Genomic DNA, 17060 nt, shown 5'->3' on the forward strand with positions numbered 1-17060 from the left:
CAGCAGCAGCCTCCTTGGACGCTTTCGATCAGCACAACGACCACCACCCGCATCATCTTGAGCCGATGCAAGATGAAGCAAGATGGATCGTGATTCTCCCTTTGCCGATCCCGACCGCTCTGATCCGCTGCCTGCGCCCTCCAACACCCTCAAAGCTTCGATCTTTGCGCAATCCCGCATCGTACATCCCTCAACCAGCGTATATAACCAATTCGGTCGGCATCGTCACGATGACATCGGCCAAGAATCGTTCCACGAAGGCATACAGCCTAGTGTAGCCTCGCTCGCGAATTTGCAAGGTTCATATACAGCTAAAAGCATCCACCCTCACCATTCGGCGATTGGTCTACGCAATAGTAGCTACGATGATCATGGTGACGATGCTGACGAGCAGGACCCCGAGGATCTGCTCTCGGACGAAGAGCTCGGATTGATAGCTGGCGATGCTCGAAACCCTTCTGCGTCGCTATCGTACGCCTCGAACCGGTCCCGCAAACGTCGAACCAACCCTTCCGATCCTCGCTCGCGTGCCTCTGCTGTCGGTGGTCTGAGCGCGAAGCAAAAGGCGCTGTGGATGTGGGCCAACGTCGACAATCTGGATGCGTTTCTGCAAGAGGTGTACGCCTACTATGTTGGTCGCGGCGCCATCTGCATTGCGCTTTCGCGTTCGCTCAACCTGCTCACCGTCGCCTTTGTGATTTGTTTCTCGACGTTTCTGTTTGGATGCATCGACTATTCTAGCATTCGCCACGACGGTCAGCTGAGCGATGTCATCGTAGGCCACTGCGTCGCCGGCTTTTCTCCCTTTGCTACACTGGTTGTTGTACTGCTTCTAGCCGCATTTGGCTGGCAAGCGGTGCAATTCGTGCTCGGATTGTCGAGACTCAGAGCCATGCATCGCTTCTACGAACAGCTGCTGGGCATTCCGGATGCGGATGTCCAGTCCATCCCATGGCACGAGGTGGTGAATCGGCTGTCGGCTCTGCGAGACCAGCATCCCACCACGTCGCTCAGCTCGGCCGACGAGATGGAGCTGGGCCAACGTACATCTTCATCGCTGCGTCGGTCTCATCCGCAGCCGTTGGATGCACACGACGTAGCAAACCGCATCATGCGTCAGGAGAACTACCTGATCGCTCTGTTCAACGAAAACATTCTCGACCTCTCTGTGCCCGGCTTGCGCAGCAGGAGCCCATCGTTGACACGCAGTCTGGAATGGAACCTCCACTTTTGCTTGCTCGGCTTTCTGTTCGATTCGAACGGACAGGTGCGACATGCCTTTCTCTCGGAACGCTACCGTGCCGACCTGATCGAGGGACTTCGACGTCGATTTCTGTTTATGGCTGTGGTAAACGCGATCTTTGCACCGTTTATCGTGCTGTACCTGCTTCTGTACTCGTTCTTTCGCTACTTTGAAGAGTACCACAAGGACCCTTCGAACCTTGGATCGCGGCAGTATACGCAATACGCACGATGGAAGTTTCGCGAATTCAACGAGCTGCCGCACCTCTTTCGAAGGCGATGTCGCACGTCGTATGTGGCTGCATCCAAGTACATGGACCAGTTTCCGAAGGAGAAGACGGCGATCGTTGCGCGCTTTGTGGCATTTGTGGCAGGCTCATTTACCGCGGTGCTCCTGCTGGCATCCGTGATGGATCCGGATGTGTTTGTGCACTTCAACATTACGCCACAGCGCAATGTGCTGTTCTACATTGGCGTGTTTGGTGCGATTCTGGCAGTCGCGCGGGGCATGATTCCAGACGAGCATGTGGTGTTTGAGCCCGAGGCGATGCTGCGCGAGGTGATCGAGCAGACACACTACCTGCCGCAAGACTGGAAGGGACGCTTCCATTCGGCGCAAGTTCACCAAGCATTTGGACAGCTGTATACACTCAAGATTTACATTTTTCTGCAGGAGCTGCTAAGCGTAGTGACGACACCGTTTGTGCTTTGGCTGTCGTTGCCAGCGTGCGCACCGGATCTGATCGATTTCCTGCGCAAGTATACGGTCCATGTGGATGGGCTAGGGCATGTCTGTTCGTTTGCCGTCTTTGACTTTGCGCGACAGCCCACAGCGAGCACAATGGGGGGAGCGGCGGCAAAAGGGATTCACAGGCAGCAGCAGCAGCAGCAACAACAACAACAACAAAGTGGCGGTAGTGGAAGGACGAGAGCGCCGAGAAACGGCATGAGCCAAGCAAAGATGGAGCAAAGCATATTGGGGTTCAGAGCGAACCATCCGGATTGGGACCCGGCGGCGCACGCCAGCACAGCATCAATACAGCGTGTAGATGACGACGCAGGCGCGACGACGTTGCAGTACGGACATGGCGATGGACGATCCACATCGGATGCACCTACCGGCGTCGGCGCAGGAGCAAAAGTCAAGGACCTCATAGACCACATTTATCGCGGTAGCGGCGGTGCAGCCGGTGCGAGCCGATGGTAAGCAGCAAGCACAGCAGGCAGAGATGGAATTCTCAAATCATATTCAGAGTCAAGTGTGTGCAGAAGACGTGCATCTTTGGTGCAGTGTGCACATGACCTCGACACGATTGAGAAGGACTCGGAGAAGGACTCGTGAGGGTTGGGAATGCACTCACGATAGACGATGCAAAAATGCATGGTGGCGCGTCGCTCTCTGTCAAAAGCAACTCGAACCTCACGATTCGTTGTTCCGCCCCTACTGTATGTCATCAGACCCTTTGTCCTCAGACCCTCACACATGCACACACGCGTGCACATGCTTTAGGCTTGGCTGTGTATAGACCCTTGACTTCCGTGAGAGTTTGCAATCGAAACCCCAGTGAAAACTCTCTCAGCCGGACACACTGAGAACACATTCGTGATTCCGTGGTTGATCGTGGGTTGATTTGATTGCACGTTGGTGGTGAGTTTTTGTGAGTGCCGTGCTGGCACAAACGTTTACGATTAACACTATCCAAAAAGTCTGTGCATAGTGAATCGTGAATCACGAATCGTGAATCGTGAATGGTAAAAGGAGTTGAATACTGACTTGTTCAGAATTGCAATCAAGCTTAGTCACGATTTGTGACTCGGTTGCGTGTCAAAATCACAATTTTGGAGGTCCGATCGGATCGGCTGTGACTCGCGATAGCGAAATCTGTCTCTCTGTAATCGGAATCGTGAAGAATCTGTTCTGAATATCAGAAGCAAAGCTCAGTTGTGAGTTGAAAAATCAAACACTCATTAACCCTTCTTAGGCCCAAGTTGAGATCGGGAAGCTCGCGCTGGTGGCTCAGTCACGAGTCGCAGAGTGAGAGTGGCAAAGTAAGTTAAATCACGATTAATTCACGATTCACAGTCACGAGTCACGAGTCACGCTTGGCCAACGGCGGATGGCGCTGATGGGGATGAATCACGAATCAAATTGTGAATCGTGAATCGTGAATCGTGAATCGTGAATCGTGAATATCGTAAATCGTGAATCACAGAATTACGAGTGTCGGTCGTGGATGCGCCGTGTCTCTTTGTAACTCTGCTTCACTCTTTGTCACTCTGCTTGGCTCTGCTCGGATTGGAGCAATTCAAAGCCTATACTGATTGGCTCCATCATCATCCTTCTCCTCCTTTCCCCACATCCTTGCATTTCATCCACGATCCGATCCTCGTCCTTCTTTCGTCGCTGCTTTTCTTTTTCTTCACCAGTTCGGGGTCGGTCATCCTCTCCTGCGGCTCGCGTTCTGGTCTAGCATTCGACCACCATTCGATCACCATTCGACCACCATTCGACCACCATTCGAGCTTTCCAACGCACATGACTCATCCTCGGCGTGGCAGCTTGAGCTCGTAGACCATCCCCTTTGCCTCTCTTGTCCAACGCCAGCATCTTTATACTCGCTGTCAACGCGTTGTTGTATTGCGCCGCGCGGTTTTGACCTTGTTGCTAAGCCCATCCATCCGTCACAGTGACTCTTTTCCACCCTCGGATTCGCCCATGATCTACACGTAGGCTCAACCTCGTGTCTTGCCATTGTACGCCACGCTTCTCACCGGATTCGTCTACATTCGAGCCACCTCAGCCTTAGTCGACGCGGATTCGAGCTATCCCCGTCGCGCATTGTCTAGCTGCTACGCCCCTCGAGCCACCCAAGACGTATCACTCTTTTGCAACTTTGAGCGCTTGCACCCCTCCAAGACAGCACCACCACCGCTTCGTCCTTGATCAGCCGACGCGCGCTGATCCGGCAACCACCCTCCTCGGCGCGTCATGGATCCCAACATGTTTGGCAACAATTTCGCTGGCATGTTTGGCCAGCAACAACCCCAGCCTAACCCTACTGGTGGCGCTACCGGCACCATGGACGCCAACAACATGACCAGCATCAACCCCGCCATGTTTGGCGGCCTCGACCTCACCACCCTCCAGAACAATCCACAGCTAGCTGCTGCGCTGTTACAACAACAGCAGCAACAACAACAACAACAACAACAACAACAGCAGCAGGCTTCGCAACCAAACACTCCTCAACAGCCGCGCTTTAACCCGGCCATGTTGAATTCTGCCATGATGGGCCTGGATCAGAACAATCAGGCGTCTGGTGGTATCAACATGCAAGCTCTCCAGCGCGCTGCTGCAGCTGGCGTCAATAATCCCACGGCCTCCTTCAATCCGCAGATGCTTTTGCAACAACAACAACAACAACAACAACAACAACAACAACAACAGCAGCAGCAGCAGCAGCACCAGCAACGCCAAGGCACACCGCAGCAGCAACAGCCAGGCCAAGTGTCGCGGTGGCCACAACAGCAACAGCAACAGCAACAGCAACAACAACAACAACCGCAGCAACAGATGCAACAGAATCTGCTCACACAGCTGCAGAACAACGGAGGTGCCATGTTCAACAACAACAACAACAACAACAACAACAACAACAACAACAACAACAACAGCAACAACAACATCTTTGGTCAGATGGGTGGTATGGGGCATCCACAACAGCAACAGCAACAACAACAACAATCTCAACAGCAGCAGTTTGGTGCCAGCCAATTCAATCCCGCTGCCTTTGGTCTCAATCCGCAGACTATGGCCTTTTTCCAGCAGAACCCCATGCAGGCTATGCAAGCAATGCAGACGTTTGGTCAGCTCAATCCTGGTGCTTTCCCCCCGGGTGCTTTCAACCAACTCATGATGCAACAGCTTCAGCAGTCCCAAAACCTGTCCGGCGGCTCAAATCAGCCAACTCAAGTCCCCAACATGTTTCAGCAGGCTCAAAATGGCAACATGGCTGGCATGCTCGATCCAGCTGCCTTGATGGCGGGTGCATCCAACCCACAACAGCAGCTAGCTATGTTTGGTGGCGCTGCTCCCGTTCCTGGCTCCTCGCCAGTCCGACCCAACTTGGCGCTTCAACAACAGCAGCCGCCAAACAGTCTTCCCTCGTATCTGCAGGCCAACAACCAGAACCTGAATCAGCCCGGTCAATCTTCGCCCGTCGCAACACATCAGCAGCCCGGAACGCCTCAGAACAATTCCAGCAACGGTACCGTTCCTTCCACCCCTACAGCCACCACCAAGCCCAAGCCGCCACGCAAGAAAGCCGAAAAAAAGTCCACCGCCAAATCGCAGCAAAACCAAAACCAGACACCAGTCATGCAACACGCCAATGCTCCTGGTACCACCAGCATGCACCCCTCTCCCAGCGCTTCATCCGTGACTGGTATGCCGGGTCCCTCACTCCCAGGCAGCGCTTTCGAACGCTCACGCAGCCATACCCGCTCTCCCAGCGTCTCCTTGGGCGGTCAAGGAACGCCATCACAGGTACATTCATTGCCTCCCGCCGTCCAAGCCATGTCACAGCAACAACAGCATCAGCAACATCAGCAGCAGCAGCAGCAGCAGCAGCAGCAGCCACCGCCGATACCGCAACAGCAGCAGGTGGTCCCGCCTAATTGGATGCCGAGTCTCAATCCGCAACAGCAGCAAGCCGTCTTGTCCCGAGCGCTGACTCTTGCAAAGGCGCAGGAAGGCTCTGGTTTAACACCCGTTCATACACTTATGCAGATGGGCTACTTGTTCCTCAAGGCTTCCAGCTTGCCAGGCGGCTCACATCCGTCCATGATGCCCAACGGTGGTATGGTGCTCACCATTAATGAGGCGCGCGGACTCAACCTCATCCCTCAGCAAGGCTCTCAATCAGGACAAACAGGCGCCATGGCACAGCAACATCATCAGCATCAGCACCAGCACCAGCAACAGCCTCAGCCTCAGCGGCAGCCTTCCTTCTCCGGTATGGCGAGCCAGCAACCACAGCAACCACTTGCACCATCACAGCAGCCACTCGGCTTTGGAGCTCCTCCATTGACGCCGCAGCAGCAACAACAACAGCAAATCATGCTCGCCATGCAGCAACAGCAGCAGCACATGCACCCACAGTCTATGCACCAACCGCAGGCTCCTCTCGTCGCACCGCAGCTTGGCCATCCCCACGGCCAGCGATCTACCACGCCAGCAGGTCAGCACGCTTCTCCCTCGGCCATACATGCGCCTTCACCTATGGGCCCAGCAGGCGCCGTCTCGAGCCCTGGTATGGCCAACAAGTCCCGTCCACGCCAGCCAAGTCTCGCCCTCAGTACATCCAGCCGTCCAGACTCGCGTGGAGGGCTGGCGCCGCCTCCTTTCCAGCAACAGCCACAGCAACAACAGCACCATCAGCCAACAGCAGGCCCTCAAGGTCTGATGGCACCGCCGCCCGCTCCTGGCCACATGCCTCCAGCTATGGCACCGGGTATGGGCGCCATGCCCCAGGGCATGGTTCCTCCAGGTGTGCAGGGTGGCCAGCTGCCTCCGGGCTTTGGACCAGCTGGTGCGCCTCAGATGGGTCCAGATGCGACACCGCCCATGCTCAAGCAGCAAGCACGACACCCATCTATGGCGCAGGATCCGTCGCTCGTTGCTACTCCGGAGCACCCCCGGCCATCGTTGGCTGGCACGGCTGCTTCCAGCATGGACGGCGTTGCTACCACGACACCGGATCCCATGATGTTGGCCGTAGCAAGCGCTGCCGCTGGTCAACCATCGGCTCAATCGCAGCTGATGGGCAGCTTTAGCAGCGCAACACCCACACGCAAAGCTCGCAAGGGCTCTCAGCCTGCTCCGACCGGTACGCCAGGTGCTGTGTGTACACCTGGCGATGGTGACACACCCGCGCTCTCCGATGCAGCCGTAGACGCTACGACGGCGACTGGCAAGCCCACAACACTGGCCGCCAACACTCCCGCTTTCATCCAAACCGTGCCTTCCAACTTGGCCAACATGCCCATGCTGCTTGGTGGACCAGCGCCGAAAGAGTCGGCGATCGGTACGTCTATTACTCACTTCAATACGCGTGTCACCAAGCTCGACGACGCGATGCGTCCTCAGCGTGCAGCCGAAGACGAGGGCGGTGCAGGTTCAAGCCAAGTCGACAAGGAGGATGGCGATCAAGTGTGGACGCCACTCACGGCGGAACAAGAGGCGGAGCTGGCCAGCATCATGAGGCGCGATCTCGAGTACGAAAAGCTCTTCCGACAGCAGCAGCAAGAGATGGAAACGTCGCTCAGGCACCGTATCGACAGCGTAAGGCCGCCACGAAGAAAGGCGTCAGATGGCAGCATCACCAAGCCCAAACCTCTGGCGTGGTGGGAGCGTCCCGAGGAGGAGGATACGTCGGGTCTGTCGCGCGATGTGTTCAGACCTTTCGGCGTGCTCTTCCCGAACCAGAAGCGAGCTGAGCTCGAACAGGGTCAGCGCGGTGCTCGTCCTCACATTCCTCTGAAGCGCTCGCTCATGGAAATGGTCTCGCAGCAGGGTGAAGATTTGGTCCCCATTCGCCTCGAGATTGACCACGAGCACTGGAAGTTGCGCGACACTTTCACGTGGAACGCTCAAGACTCGCACATCAATGTCGAGGCATTTGCCCAGTCGATTTGCGAGGACATCGGACTGCCTGCGTCCGTGTTTGTGCCGCAGATCAAAGAGCAAATCACCGCACAGATCCTGGATCACCAGAGCACCAGCGCATTCAAAGCCAAGCCTACGTTTGATTTAAACATCGACACCAAGGAGGGCAAGGGATCGCTCGACGACCAGGACCTTCGCTGGTGGTCCAAGTGGCGACGCAAAGTTGATCGTCTTCCTTTTGGCGCGGCTTCAGAACCACGCGCCAAAGGTGACGGTGACAATGCCGTGATGGAGGTGGACAACAGCAGCGAAGAGGACGAGGTGCGATCAGAACCGCCCGAGCTCGTCGACACGACTCCGGTCGAGGAACTGCGCATGATGATCAAACTCGATATCACCGTAGGTGCCATGAATCTGATCGATCAGTTCGAATGGGATGCGAGCGAGTCGGATCCCGCAGCTGCTGAAAAGTTTGCCGAGGCCTTTGCCGCTGATCTGGGCCTTTCGGGCGAGTTCAAAACGGCGATTGCCCATTCGATCCGCGAGCAGGTCTCTGTACACGTCAAGTCGCTTGCCATGACCGGTCACACGTTTGATGGCCGAATGATTGCCGACGAAGAGCTGCGTGCCGCTTTCCTGGGACCTGTCAGCAAGTCCAACTTGTCCAGAGGCGAGATCGAGTCGTATCACTTTACGCCTCGGCTGCTGCAGCTCACCGAGGCCGAGATCGAGCGACTGGATCGTGAACGCGAGCGCGAAGCACGTCGAAAACGTCGACAGACGCGTGGTCGCCGCGGTATCAATCTGCCGGACCGCGATCCTCAAAAGACGCAAAGAACGCCAGCGGTGTACGGCATCCAGACGGCACAGACGGGTGCGGACAACGCTCTGCAGAGTGTCAATGGTCTCAGCGACCGGTACGGAGGCATGTCAACACGGCGTGCAGCAGCTGCAGCCGCCAACGCCTCAATTGCGCCCTCGCAGGCGGTCGACATTAGCACGCCCACACCAGGCCCCGATGGACTTGGCCTGCCGGATCGCAAGAAGCCAAAGATCAACCATCACGCGATCCACTTTGACTTTCCAGGCGGTCTGGGTCGCAAATCGGATCCTGGTGGACCCAAGTTTGCGCCCGACTATATGGAAGAGGAGGCCAAGAAGCGTGCGCGTTCACCCGAGAACCAGGCGACTGGCTCGCAGGTGGAAAAGCCTGCACCGAAGCTGGTCTCGCTGTCGTATGCGCAGCGCAACAATGTGCGACCCGAAGATCTAGAGCGACAGCATCCCAACTTCCACGACGGCATGTGGCACTGCTCCAACTGCGGTATTCCAGGAACGCTCGCGCCAGGTCGACGAAAGGGACCGTTGGGCGACAAGTCGCTGTGTGGGCCTTGCGGTAAATACTACCACCGTCACCGCAAGGTCATCTTTTTAGAGTACACGCGCGACCCGGTGGTGCACATGAAGCAGCAGCAGGCGCTGAACCGCAAGATGGGCATTTCGAATCCGCTCATCGATACAGCGCTGCTCAACGCGTTAGGAGAGCAGGAGGACTCGACCGAGCCTACAAGCGCTGCGGATACGCCCAAGCCCGACGGCGGCGCTGGAGGCAATGACGATCCGACGGGCACGGATGACAATGGGATGCGACGCAGAGGACGACCAGCGGCGTCATCGCGTGGAGCAAGTCGTGGAAATGGTGGCGACGACGACGATCGCTCGGATGATGAGGATCTGCCGTTTGAGATGGTGGGCAGTCCGGACGATAGCGACTCTTCTTCGAGATCGAGCAGCGCTGAGCCCGCGCCTCGTTCGCGCAAGTCGGCATCGCAGCCGTTGGCGAATGACGAAGGCTCGCAGATCGGGCGACGCGCAGCCGCCGAGAGCGCACGCGACAAGGTGACGGCTTCATTTGCTGCTGCTGAAGCTGCTGCGATCAAGACGGAGGCAGACACAGGAGTTGGAGCTAGCGAAGCTGCCGATGCCAGCAAAGAGGCTGGCGATGCGGTTGCAGCAGCGACTGCATCGACCGACGCTAACGCCTCTTGCACCAGCAGCACTGGCACTGGCACTGGCACCAGCAACAGCAACAGCCACAGCGCAGTACCCGTCTCGATGACAGAAGTCACAGGCTCACCATCCACAAGTCGTGCAGCTGTCGTTATGCCCACGCTCTCCAATGCTTCGCCGCGCATGGCAGCCATCCCTGGCGCCACGCCGCCGGACTGGCTCACCGAATCAAGCGCTGCACTGAAAGCGCGCTACCCGAACGACCGGTTCGAGATCCAGCAACGACCGCGTCCCGCTGGCGTGCCGCCTCCACCACAGCCCGAGTGGCGAGTCCGATGTCTGGACTGTCCTGGTAAGCTGTATACGCCCGGCCCAGGTGAGAGTCTGACCAACTTTGAGATCCACCTGCGCAACCGGTTGCACCGCGCCAACGTCAACAAGCGCGTGTATGGCAACAGTGCGCCACCGGCAGTGGCTGCAGGTGGCGGATCTCCTGGTGCTGCGGCTGGTTCGCCACACAAGAGTCCGAGCGTGGCTCATGCGCCTGCGCCGTAGGCATGCGCATCGAGGCACTCTTGTTTAACCGTGTCGTGCGGACGGGTCTGGAAATTCTTGTTTACATTCGTGATTGATACTTGTTTGAATATGAATTGGTCAAACTGAGAACTCCACGCTTGGGTGTGGCGTGGGATGAGTCAAGCTGAAACGCACGAGACGAGATGACAGATCGTGGATGTTTTGGCTGTGGTGACAGTCTTGAGTTGCGAGTTACGAGTCAACTGGCCGTCAAAGCCGGTTGACCGGGTCGGGTTTGCAGGGGAAAACCAAAAGTGCACAGACGCGTGCGGGGAATTGCCCCACAATCACGAATCACGAATGTGAATTGCGAATGCCGAAACTGACGACTGCGACGGTGAGAGAGGCATACAAAAGCGGTGCGGCTGCTGCGGTGTGAGGGTTGCTGCGATTCCTGATTCACGACTCTGATTGTTGGCTCGACGAACCAAGATTCACGATTGGTCTCTAAAGGTTGGTGTTTATCAAGACTAGCTTAGTTCAAGTGGTTCACAAGACGGATCGGTGGCTATGCTTCGAACGTCAAAGGTGGTATTTAGCGTGCGATGCGCAGTTGGACGCAGTGCTGGTGGGGCTTGGATGTCGACGGTGCGAAGCGGGGTGGTTGGTCGACAGTTGGGCACGTGGAGTGGCACAGATGCTGGTGTGAGCAGGGGTCACGTTCAGCGCGCTCGAGGTGTAGGTGAGCGACGAAACGCTTCCAGTGTGGACGAGTCTCGACTGGATACGCGTGCACCGCGCGCACTGAAGCGGTTGCCAGCCAAGATCGTGATCGCAAATCGCGGAGAGATTGCGTGCCGAATCATCGGCACCTGTCGCCGACTCGGTATCTCGACCGTCGCCGTCTACTCGGAAGCGGATGCCATGTCTCAGCATGTAAAGCTCGCCGATGAGGCGTACTGCATTGGTCCTGCCGCATCCTCGGAATCGTATCTGTGTCAAGAAAAGATCCTCGCCATCGCACAACGTACGCATGCAACCATGGTGCATCCTGGCTACGGCTTCCTCTCTGAAAACGCGTCGTTTGCCAAATTGCTCCAAGACTCGCGCATCACGTTCATCGGTCCTCCTCCAAGCGCGATCGATGCAATGGGCTCAAAGAGCGCAAGCAAAGACATCATGTTGGCGGCCAACGTACCGTGCGTGCCTGGATATCACGGTCTCCAACAGGACGCCGAATCGCTTGCGTCCGAGGCAGACAAGATCGGCTACCCGGTCCTCATCAAGGCGGTCAAGGGCGGAGGTGGCAAAGGCATGAAGATCGCCTGTACGCGCGACGAGTTTGCGGATGCGCTCTCGTCCGCGCAGCGTGAAGCGCTCAAGTCGTTCGGAGACGCTACGGTGCTCATCGAGAAATACCTCACTGCTCCACGCCACGTCGAGGTACAGGTGTTTGCAGATACGCACGGCAATGCAGTGTACATCTCAGAACGCGACTGCTCGGTCCAACGTCGTCATCAAAAAATCATTGAAGAAGCGCCCGCCCCGCACCTCGACGCACGCCTGCGAACCGAGTTGGGAGAAAAGGCAGTTGCTGCTGCCAAAGCGGTCGGCTACGTAGGCGCAGGAACGGTCGAGTTTATTCTGGATGCGCAGAGACCGCAAGAGTTCTACTTTATGGAGATGAACACGCGCCTGCAGGTGGAGCACCCGGTAACCGAGATGGTCAGTGGCCTAGATCTGGTCGAATGGCAGCTTGAGGTGGCAGCTGGCAATCGACTGCCTTTGCTGCAGCACGAGCTCAGCATCCAAGGCCACGCATTCGAGGCGAGGATCTATGCGGAAAACACGGATGCCAACTTTCTTCCCGATACAGGTACGCTCGTTCACGTCTCGTTGCCTCGCACGACGACGACGACGCACTCGAACCCGGCGCTCATCCATCGAGATGCTGGCCAAGTGAGTTCGCTCAACGATGCACAAGCCGTCGTCCGCGTCGACACGGGCTTTGTCACGGGCGACGAGATTTCCGTCCACTACGATCCGATGATTGCCAAACTCATCGTCAAAGGTCGTGACCGTACCGAGGCGCTACGCATCATGGCTCATGCACTATCGCAGTACCAGGTGGTGGGACCGATGACCAACATCCAGTTTCTAAAGAACCTCGTGCGACATCCCAAGTTTATCGCCGGTGAGGTGGAGACAGGCTTTATAGCAAAGTACGGAGAGCAGGCGTTGTTTGGCGATCCGTATACGAGCGAGGCTGAGTTGGGCGAGGCGATTGCGCAGGGGGTTGTGTGGATCTACCAGCGCGATCTTGGTGCTACTTTGGACGACGCCAAGCGGGGTGTGTGGACGAGCGATGAGTTTGTTCGTTGGCAGAGCCGCACGTTTTCGGTCGGTCACAAGACGCTGGGGGAGGTGCAGGTCTGCGTGACGCCTACGAATGCACGAGCCGACACGTTTCATGTCGTCATTGACGCCCGCGACGGATCGCAGATGCGGTACGACTCGCTGCGCACACATGGCTCCACCACGATCGCGCACACTGCTTCTTCAGGCTCGTCGCCACCCGTCTACACAACCTTCCTCGCCACCGGCGTCTCGACCAGCTTCAACCTACTCGCGCCCACCTGGTTCTCACAAACGACCACAGCCTCAACGCACATGGCGTCCGACCTAGTCAGCTCGCCTATGCCGAGCAAGATCGTCGATTGCAAAGTCAAGCGCGGCGACTCTGTCAAAGCTGGCCAAACCATCGTCATCCTAGAGGCGATGAAGACAGAGATCTCGCTCAAGGCTCCTAGAGATGCGGTCGTAGAGAGCGTCAGCGCAAAGTGCAAGCCCGGTGGCTTGGTAGCCGAGGCAACTGTGTTGGTAACGTTTGTCGCGCAAAACGACGAGTAGCGAGTGCGCGTGCCACGCTACCAATCACGAATGGTTTCTACTGGATGCGTCAGTGTGAGCAGCGTGTGCGCGTGTGCGCGTGTGCGCGTGTGTTTGAGCGCAAAGCACAACACATACACTACCTGGACACGGTAGCAATCACGAAGTGTGAAATACGAAGCACACCGCACGATCACGAACGTTTCATGTTGGATTGCAAGCGTGATGCGAGAAGAGTACGCGGTGCATGGTGAGCGCACATGATTTGTGGAAGCGTGGAAGCGTCGAGACTTGGCGGCCGACCGGGTTGCGCGGTGACTCACGACTCGCGGTTAGACGCGATACCTTTTGGTGGAACCTGTTTCGAAGAGCGACCTGACAATGTAGACCTGAGCGATGCTGATGCCGACCATGGTTATGCTTTCGACGACGCTGTACCAGAAGATCTTGGACTGGGTGCTTCTGACGGTATCGAAGTTTCTGTTTTCCCTGACTCGGAAGTATCTCTGTGTCCTAGTGATCTGGGTAAGCTTTTCGTCCATGTTGGCAATTCCCTCTTCGAGTGGCGCGCTGTGTTCCTTCAACAGCTTAGCCGGTTGGATGGGTAGGTCCAGTCTCGGTTCGCTTTCTACCGTGATGTCGAAATCGAGCAGTTTTTCGGCTACTGTCGACATGGCGTTTTCGAAGCAGAATGTATATTCGCCCACCGTGTTGCCGGTAAAGATGATGTCCAGCTGACGTTCCTTGTGGCCGCCGATGATGAGTTTCTGGTCCGGGTCATGCACCGAGTAGTCGATATCAAAGTGGCCTCCCGATTGCACGGCAAAGTAGAACCCGACTTTTTCGCCTGCTGCATCCACCCATGCGTAGAAGCACAGTCGTTCGTGTGGTTCGACGATTGTCGTCAGAGCCGCTCCCGAGACGTGCACTGGCAACAAGACCAGTGCGAACACCACCACCAACGTGCTGAGATACGCCGCCATCCGCGCAGGTTGTGATAGCGTCACCATGGCGCAATCAATATGTATGCACGCGCACTCGCCAAGCGGCTATCGAGTAGTACAGGCCGATCCAGCGTTAGCTCGCTAGAGTTGTCCGAGTGGATGCAGCGCAACAAGCGATTCGTGCAGCCTGAGTCGAAAACAAGAGCAAACAGATCCAGCGGCTGATTCGCGCCCAGTCGTGAATCACGAATGAGGTAGTACTTGGCCTTGCAGCTGGTTGCAACGCCGCACAAACGATGAGGATGCTAATGGTGATCGTCCAACTAGATTCCTGCTCGGCAGTCACGAGTGCTGACCACCTCAACTCGAGTCGACTTGGGAGCGTGCCAGCATTGCGCTTCGTGCTTGCGCCTTTGGCTCTTTCAGATTCACGATTCGTGATTCGTGATTGCTTCCAGCTCGACAGCGCTTCGTGTTTCACGCTTCGTGCTTTGTGCTATTTGCCTGCATTCACAATGCGTTGAAAAGAGCGATGTAACACATGGAATTTCACACATGTGGCGGCTCACGGGTTGTGCTCCACCTCGTGCGTTGTGCGTCGTGCGTTGCGCGTTGCCTCAAGCGTGTGCAATTGGATTGGGGATTCTTGGTGCACTCGTGACTTTGTTTGTGCTCACCATCCGACATGTCAGCGCCGTACAAGCCAACGGCGACGGAAGCGTCGCCCTCTTCGGCGTCTTCGTATCTGTCGTCGTCGTCTCCGCGTCCGTCTGCGTCTGCGTCTGCGTCGTCTCGGGCGCATGTGGACGATCCAAGTCAACCGCAGGACTTTGTCAGCGTCATGTCGCACAAGACGCCGTCCAAGTTCACCGACCCTTGCGCACACGCTGCCAAGCTATCGATGAAGTGTCTGGACGACCATGCGTACGATCGCTCGAAATGCGCCGACGTATTCCACCAGTACCGGCAGTGCAAAACCGCGTGGATCAACCAAAGAAGGCAAGACAGGCTCAACAATCGACCCGGTGCATTCGACTAAGTGACCGCACAATCGAAAGCTCGCTCTGCGTCTCCGTCTCGAGCATCTGGACCGCTCATACGTCGTTCTCATCACACTCTGATCGGTTCGATAAGCCACACTTGTGACACGCGTGCAAGCTTAGATGATACTCGGACGCGTATAGATGCATCATTCAGGCAGAGTGCCGAGCTCGTCGTTTCAATCCTCGTCCTTTTTCCTCTTGACTGGTTTCGTCGTGGATGCAGTAGCAGCGCTGGTCGTAGCGTCTGTGAGTTTCCGCTTGAGCTTGCTTGTGGTTGCAGCCTTGCCACCTGCTGGAGCGATACTCTTGGTGGGCGTTGAAGCGCGATTGGCAGCGTCGGCGTTCTTGCCAGCTGCGGGTGTGTTTTTGATCTGCGGTGTAGCGCTGCGCTCGTTTTCCTTGGTGGCATCCTTGTCCTTCTTCTTCTTGACGGATGGCGTATTGGTAGCTGCAGAGGTTGACGCGGTGTCTTTGTCCTTCTTGCTCTTTTTGATCACTGGGGTTGGTGTAGAGGATGCGAGGTCAGCGGGAGTGGTGGAGTTCTTGGAGCTTTTCGGGGTGATATCCGAGTCGCGCTCTTGTTCGGTGAGTGACTCGTTGGCCTTGAACTCGAGACTCTTCTGGTAGGTTGCAGAGGAGAGAGAGAAGATTCGGTCTTCGAGTGGGATGTCGGCGAGGAGCGTGGGATGCGCAGTGCGTGCAGTGGCGGTTGAGGTGGATGAGTTCTTCAGGTATCCATCAAACCCTTTCACGATATTGCCACCCGACGATGCGGTGCATTGCAGATACGAGCCTTCGAACAGATAGATCTGTGATTCCAGATCCACCAGTGACCGATCAATCAGTCGTTTGTTGGCAAGTCCAGTGCGCAAGCCCAGCTTGGTAGTCTGGTATCGCTGTGTCGCTTCTTCTAAACTGCCAGGCGCATCACCCGACGTACTGCCACCCGCTCCATTAACCGCAACACCACCGACACCCGTGCTCGACGCCCCCATTGCTGTCGGCGCCATCTCTCAAACACGTACACTATTCCCCACCCCGCAAATCTTGCACCCAAATTGTTCCAATCGCCTGATAGTCGTTGATCGCCCCTCGATGCTGATCGTGATGCTGATCGTGATGCCGTGCGTGGTAGTGCAGAGCGTGAGTGCACCGCACCGATCCGTGCGGTTTGTGATTGTGTGATGTAGTGCGTATTTTCTGTTGCTACACACCGACGCGGTCTCTCTGTCTGATTCACGAGTCGCGCACCAAATTGTGAATTGTGAATTGTGAATTGTGAATTGTGAATTGTGAATTGTGAATTGTGAATTGTGAATTGTGAATTGTGAATTGTGAATTGTGAATTGTGAATTGTGAATTGTGAATTGTGAATTGTGAATTGTGAATTGTGAATTGTGAATTGTGAATTGTGAATTGTGAATTGTGAATTGTGAATTGTGAATTGTGAATTGTGAATTGTGAATTGTGAATTGTGAATTGTGAATTGTGAATTGTGAATTGTGAATTGTGAATTGTGAATTGTGAATTGTGAATTGTGAATTGTGAATTGTGAATTGTGAATTGTGAATTGTGAATTGTGAATTGTGAATTGTGAATTGTGAATTGTGAATTGTGAATTGTGAATTGTGAATTGTGAATTGTGAATTGTGAATTGTGAATTGTGAATTGTGAATTGTGAATTGTGAATTGTGAATTGTGAATTGTGAATTGTGAATTGTGAATTGTGAACTGTGAATTGTGAATTGT

General features: G+C 55.8%; 6 protein-coding genes across 6 annotated transcripts; 4 read left to right on the plus strand and 2 right to left on the minus strand.

Annotated features, from left to right (window-relative positions):
* Positions 1-82: 82 nt before the first annotated feature.
* Positions 83-2449, plus strand: UMAG_04380 (uncharacterized protein; the record flags this gene model as incomplete). Its single annotated transcript, XM_011392780.1, has 1 exon — positions 83-2449. One exon carries the CDS (start codon positions 83-85, stop codon positions 2447-2449), a length of 2367 nt encoding a protein of 788 aa, XP_011391082.1.
* A 1782-nt stretch (positions 2450-4231) lies between these two features.
* UMAG_04381 (uncharacterized protein) lies at positions 4232-10474 on the plus strand (the record flags this gene model as incomplete). Its single annotated transcript, XM_011392781.1, has 1 exon — positions 4232-10474. One exon carries the CDS (start codon positions 4232-4234, stop codon positions 10472-10474), a length of 6243 nt encoding a protein of 2080 aa, XP_011391083.1.
* Positions 10475-11074: 600 nt separating this feature from the next.
* UMAG_04382 (putative methylcrotonoyl-CoA carboxylase biotin carboxylase chain) lies at positions 11075-13345 on the plus strand (the record flags this gene model as incomplete). The annotated part of the gene is made up of 1 exon (XM_011392782.1): positions 11075-13345. The coding sequence occupies one exon, from the start codon at positions 11075-11077 to the stop codon at positions 13343-13345; it is 2271 nt and encodes a 756-aa protein (XP_011391084.1).
* A 311-nt stretch (positions 13346-13656) lies between these two features.
* UMAG_04383 (uncharacterized protein) lies at positions 13657-14307 on the minus strand (the record flags this gene model as incomplete). The annotated part of the gene is made up of 1 exon (XM_011392783.1): positions 13657-14307. The coding sequence occupies one exon, from the start codon at positions 14305-14307 to the stop codon at positions 13657-13659; it is 651 nt and encodes a 216-aa protein (XP_011391085.1).
* Positions 14308-14953: 646 nt separating this feature from the next.
* Positions 14954-15307, plus strand: UMAG_11153 (uncharacterized protein; the record flags this gene model as incomplete). Its single annotated transcript, XM_011392894.1, has 1 exon — positions 14954-15307. The coding sequence occupies one exon, from the start codon at positions 14954-14956 to the stop codon at positions 15305-15307; it is 354 nt and encodes a 117-aa protein (XP_011391196.1).
* A 180-nt stretch (positions 15308-15487) lies between these two features.
* UMAG_04384 (uncharacterized protein) lies at positions 15488-16321 on the minus strand (the record flags this gene model as incomplete). The annotated part of the gene is made up of 1 exon (XM_011392784.1): positions 15488-16321. The coding sequence occupies one exon, from the start codon at positions 16319-16321 to the stop codon at positions 15488-15490; it is 834 nt and encodes a 277-aa protein (XP_011391086.1).
* Between the last annotated feature and the right edge of the window lie 739 nt (positions 16322-17060).

Source organism: Mycosarcoma maydis, chromosome 14, assembly GCF_000328475.2.
Source record: "Mycosarcoma maydis chromosome 14, whole genome shotgun sequence".
Classification (NCBI taxonomy): Eukaryota; Fungi; Basidiomycota; class Ustilaginomycetes; order Ustilaginales; genus Mycosarcoma; species Mycosarcoma maydis.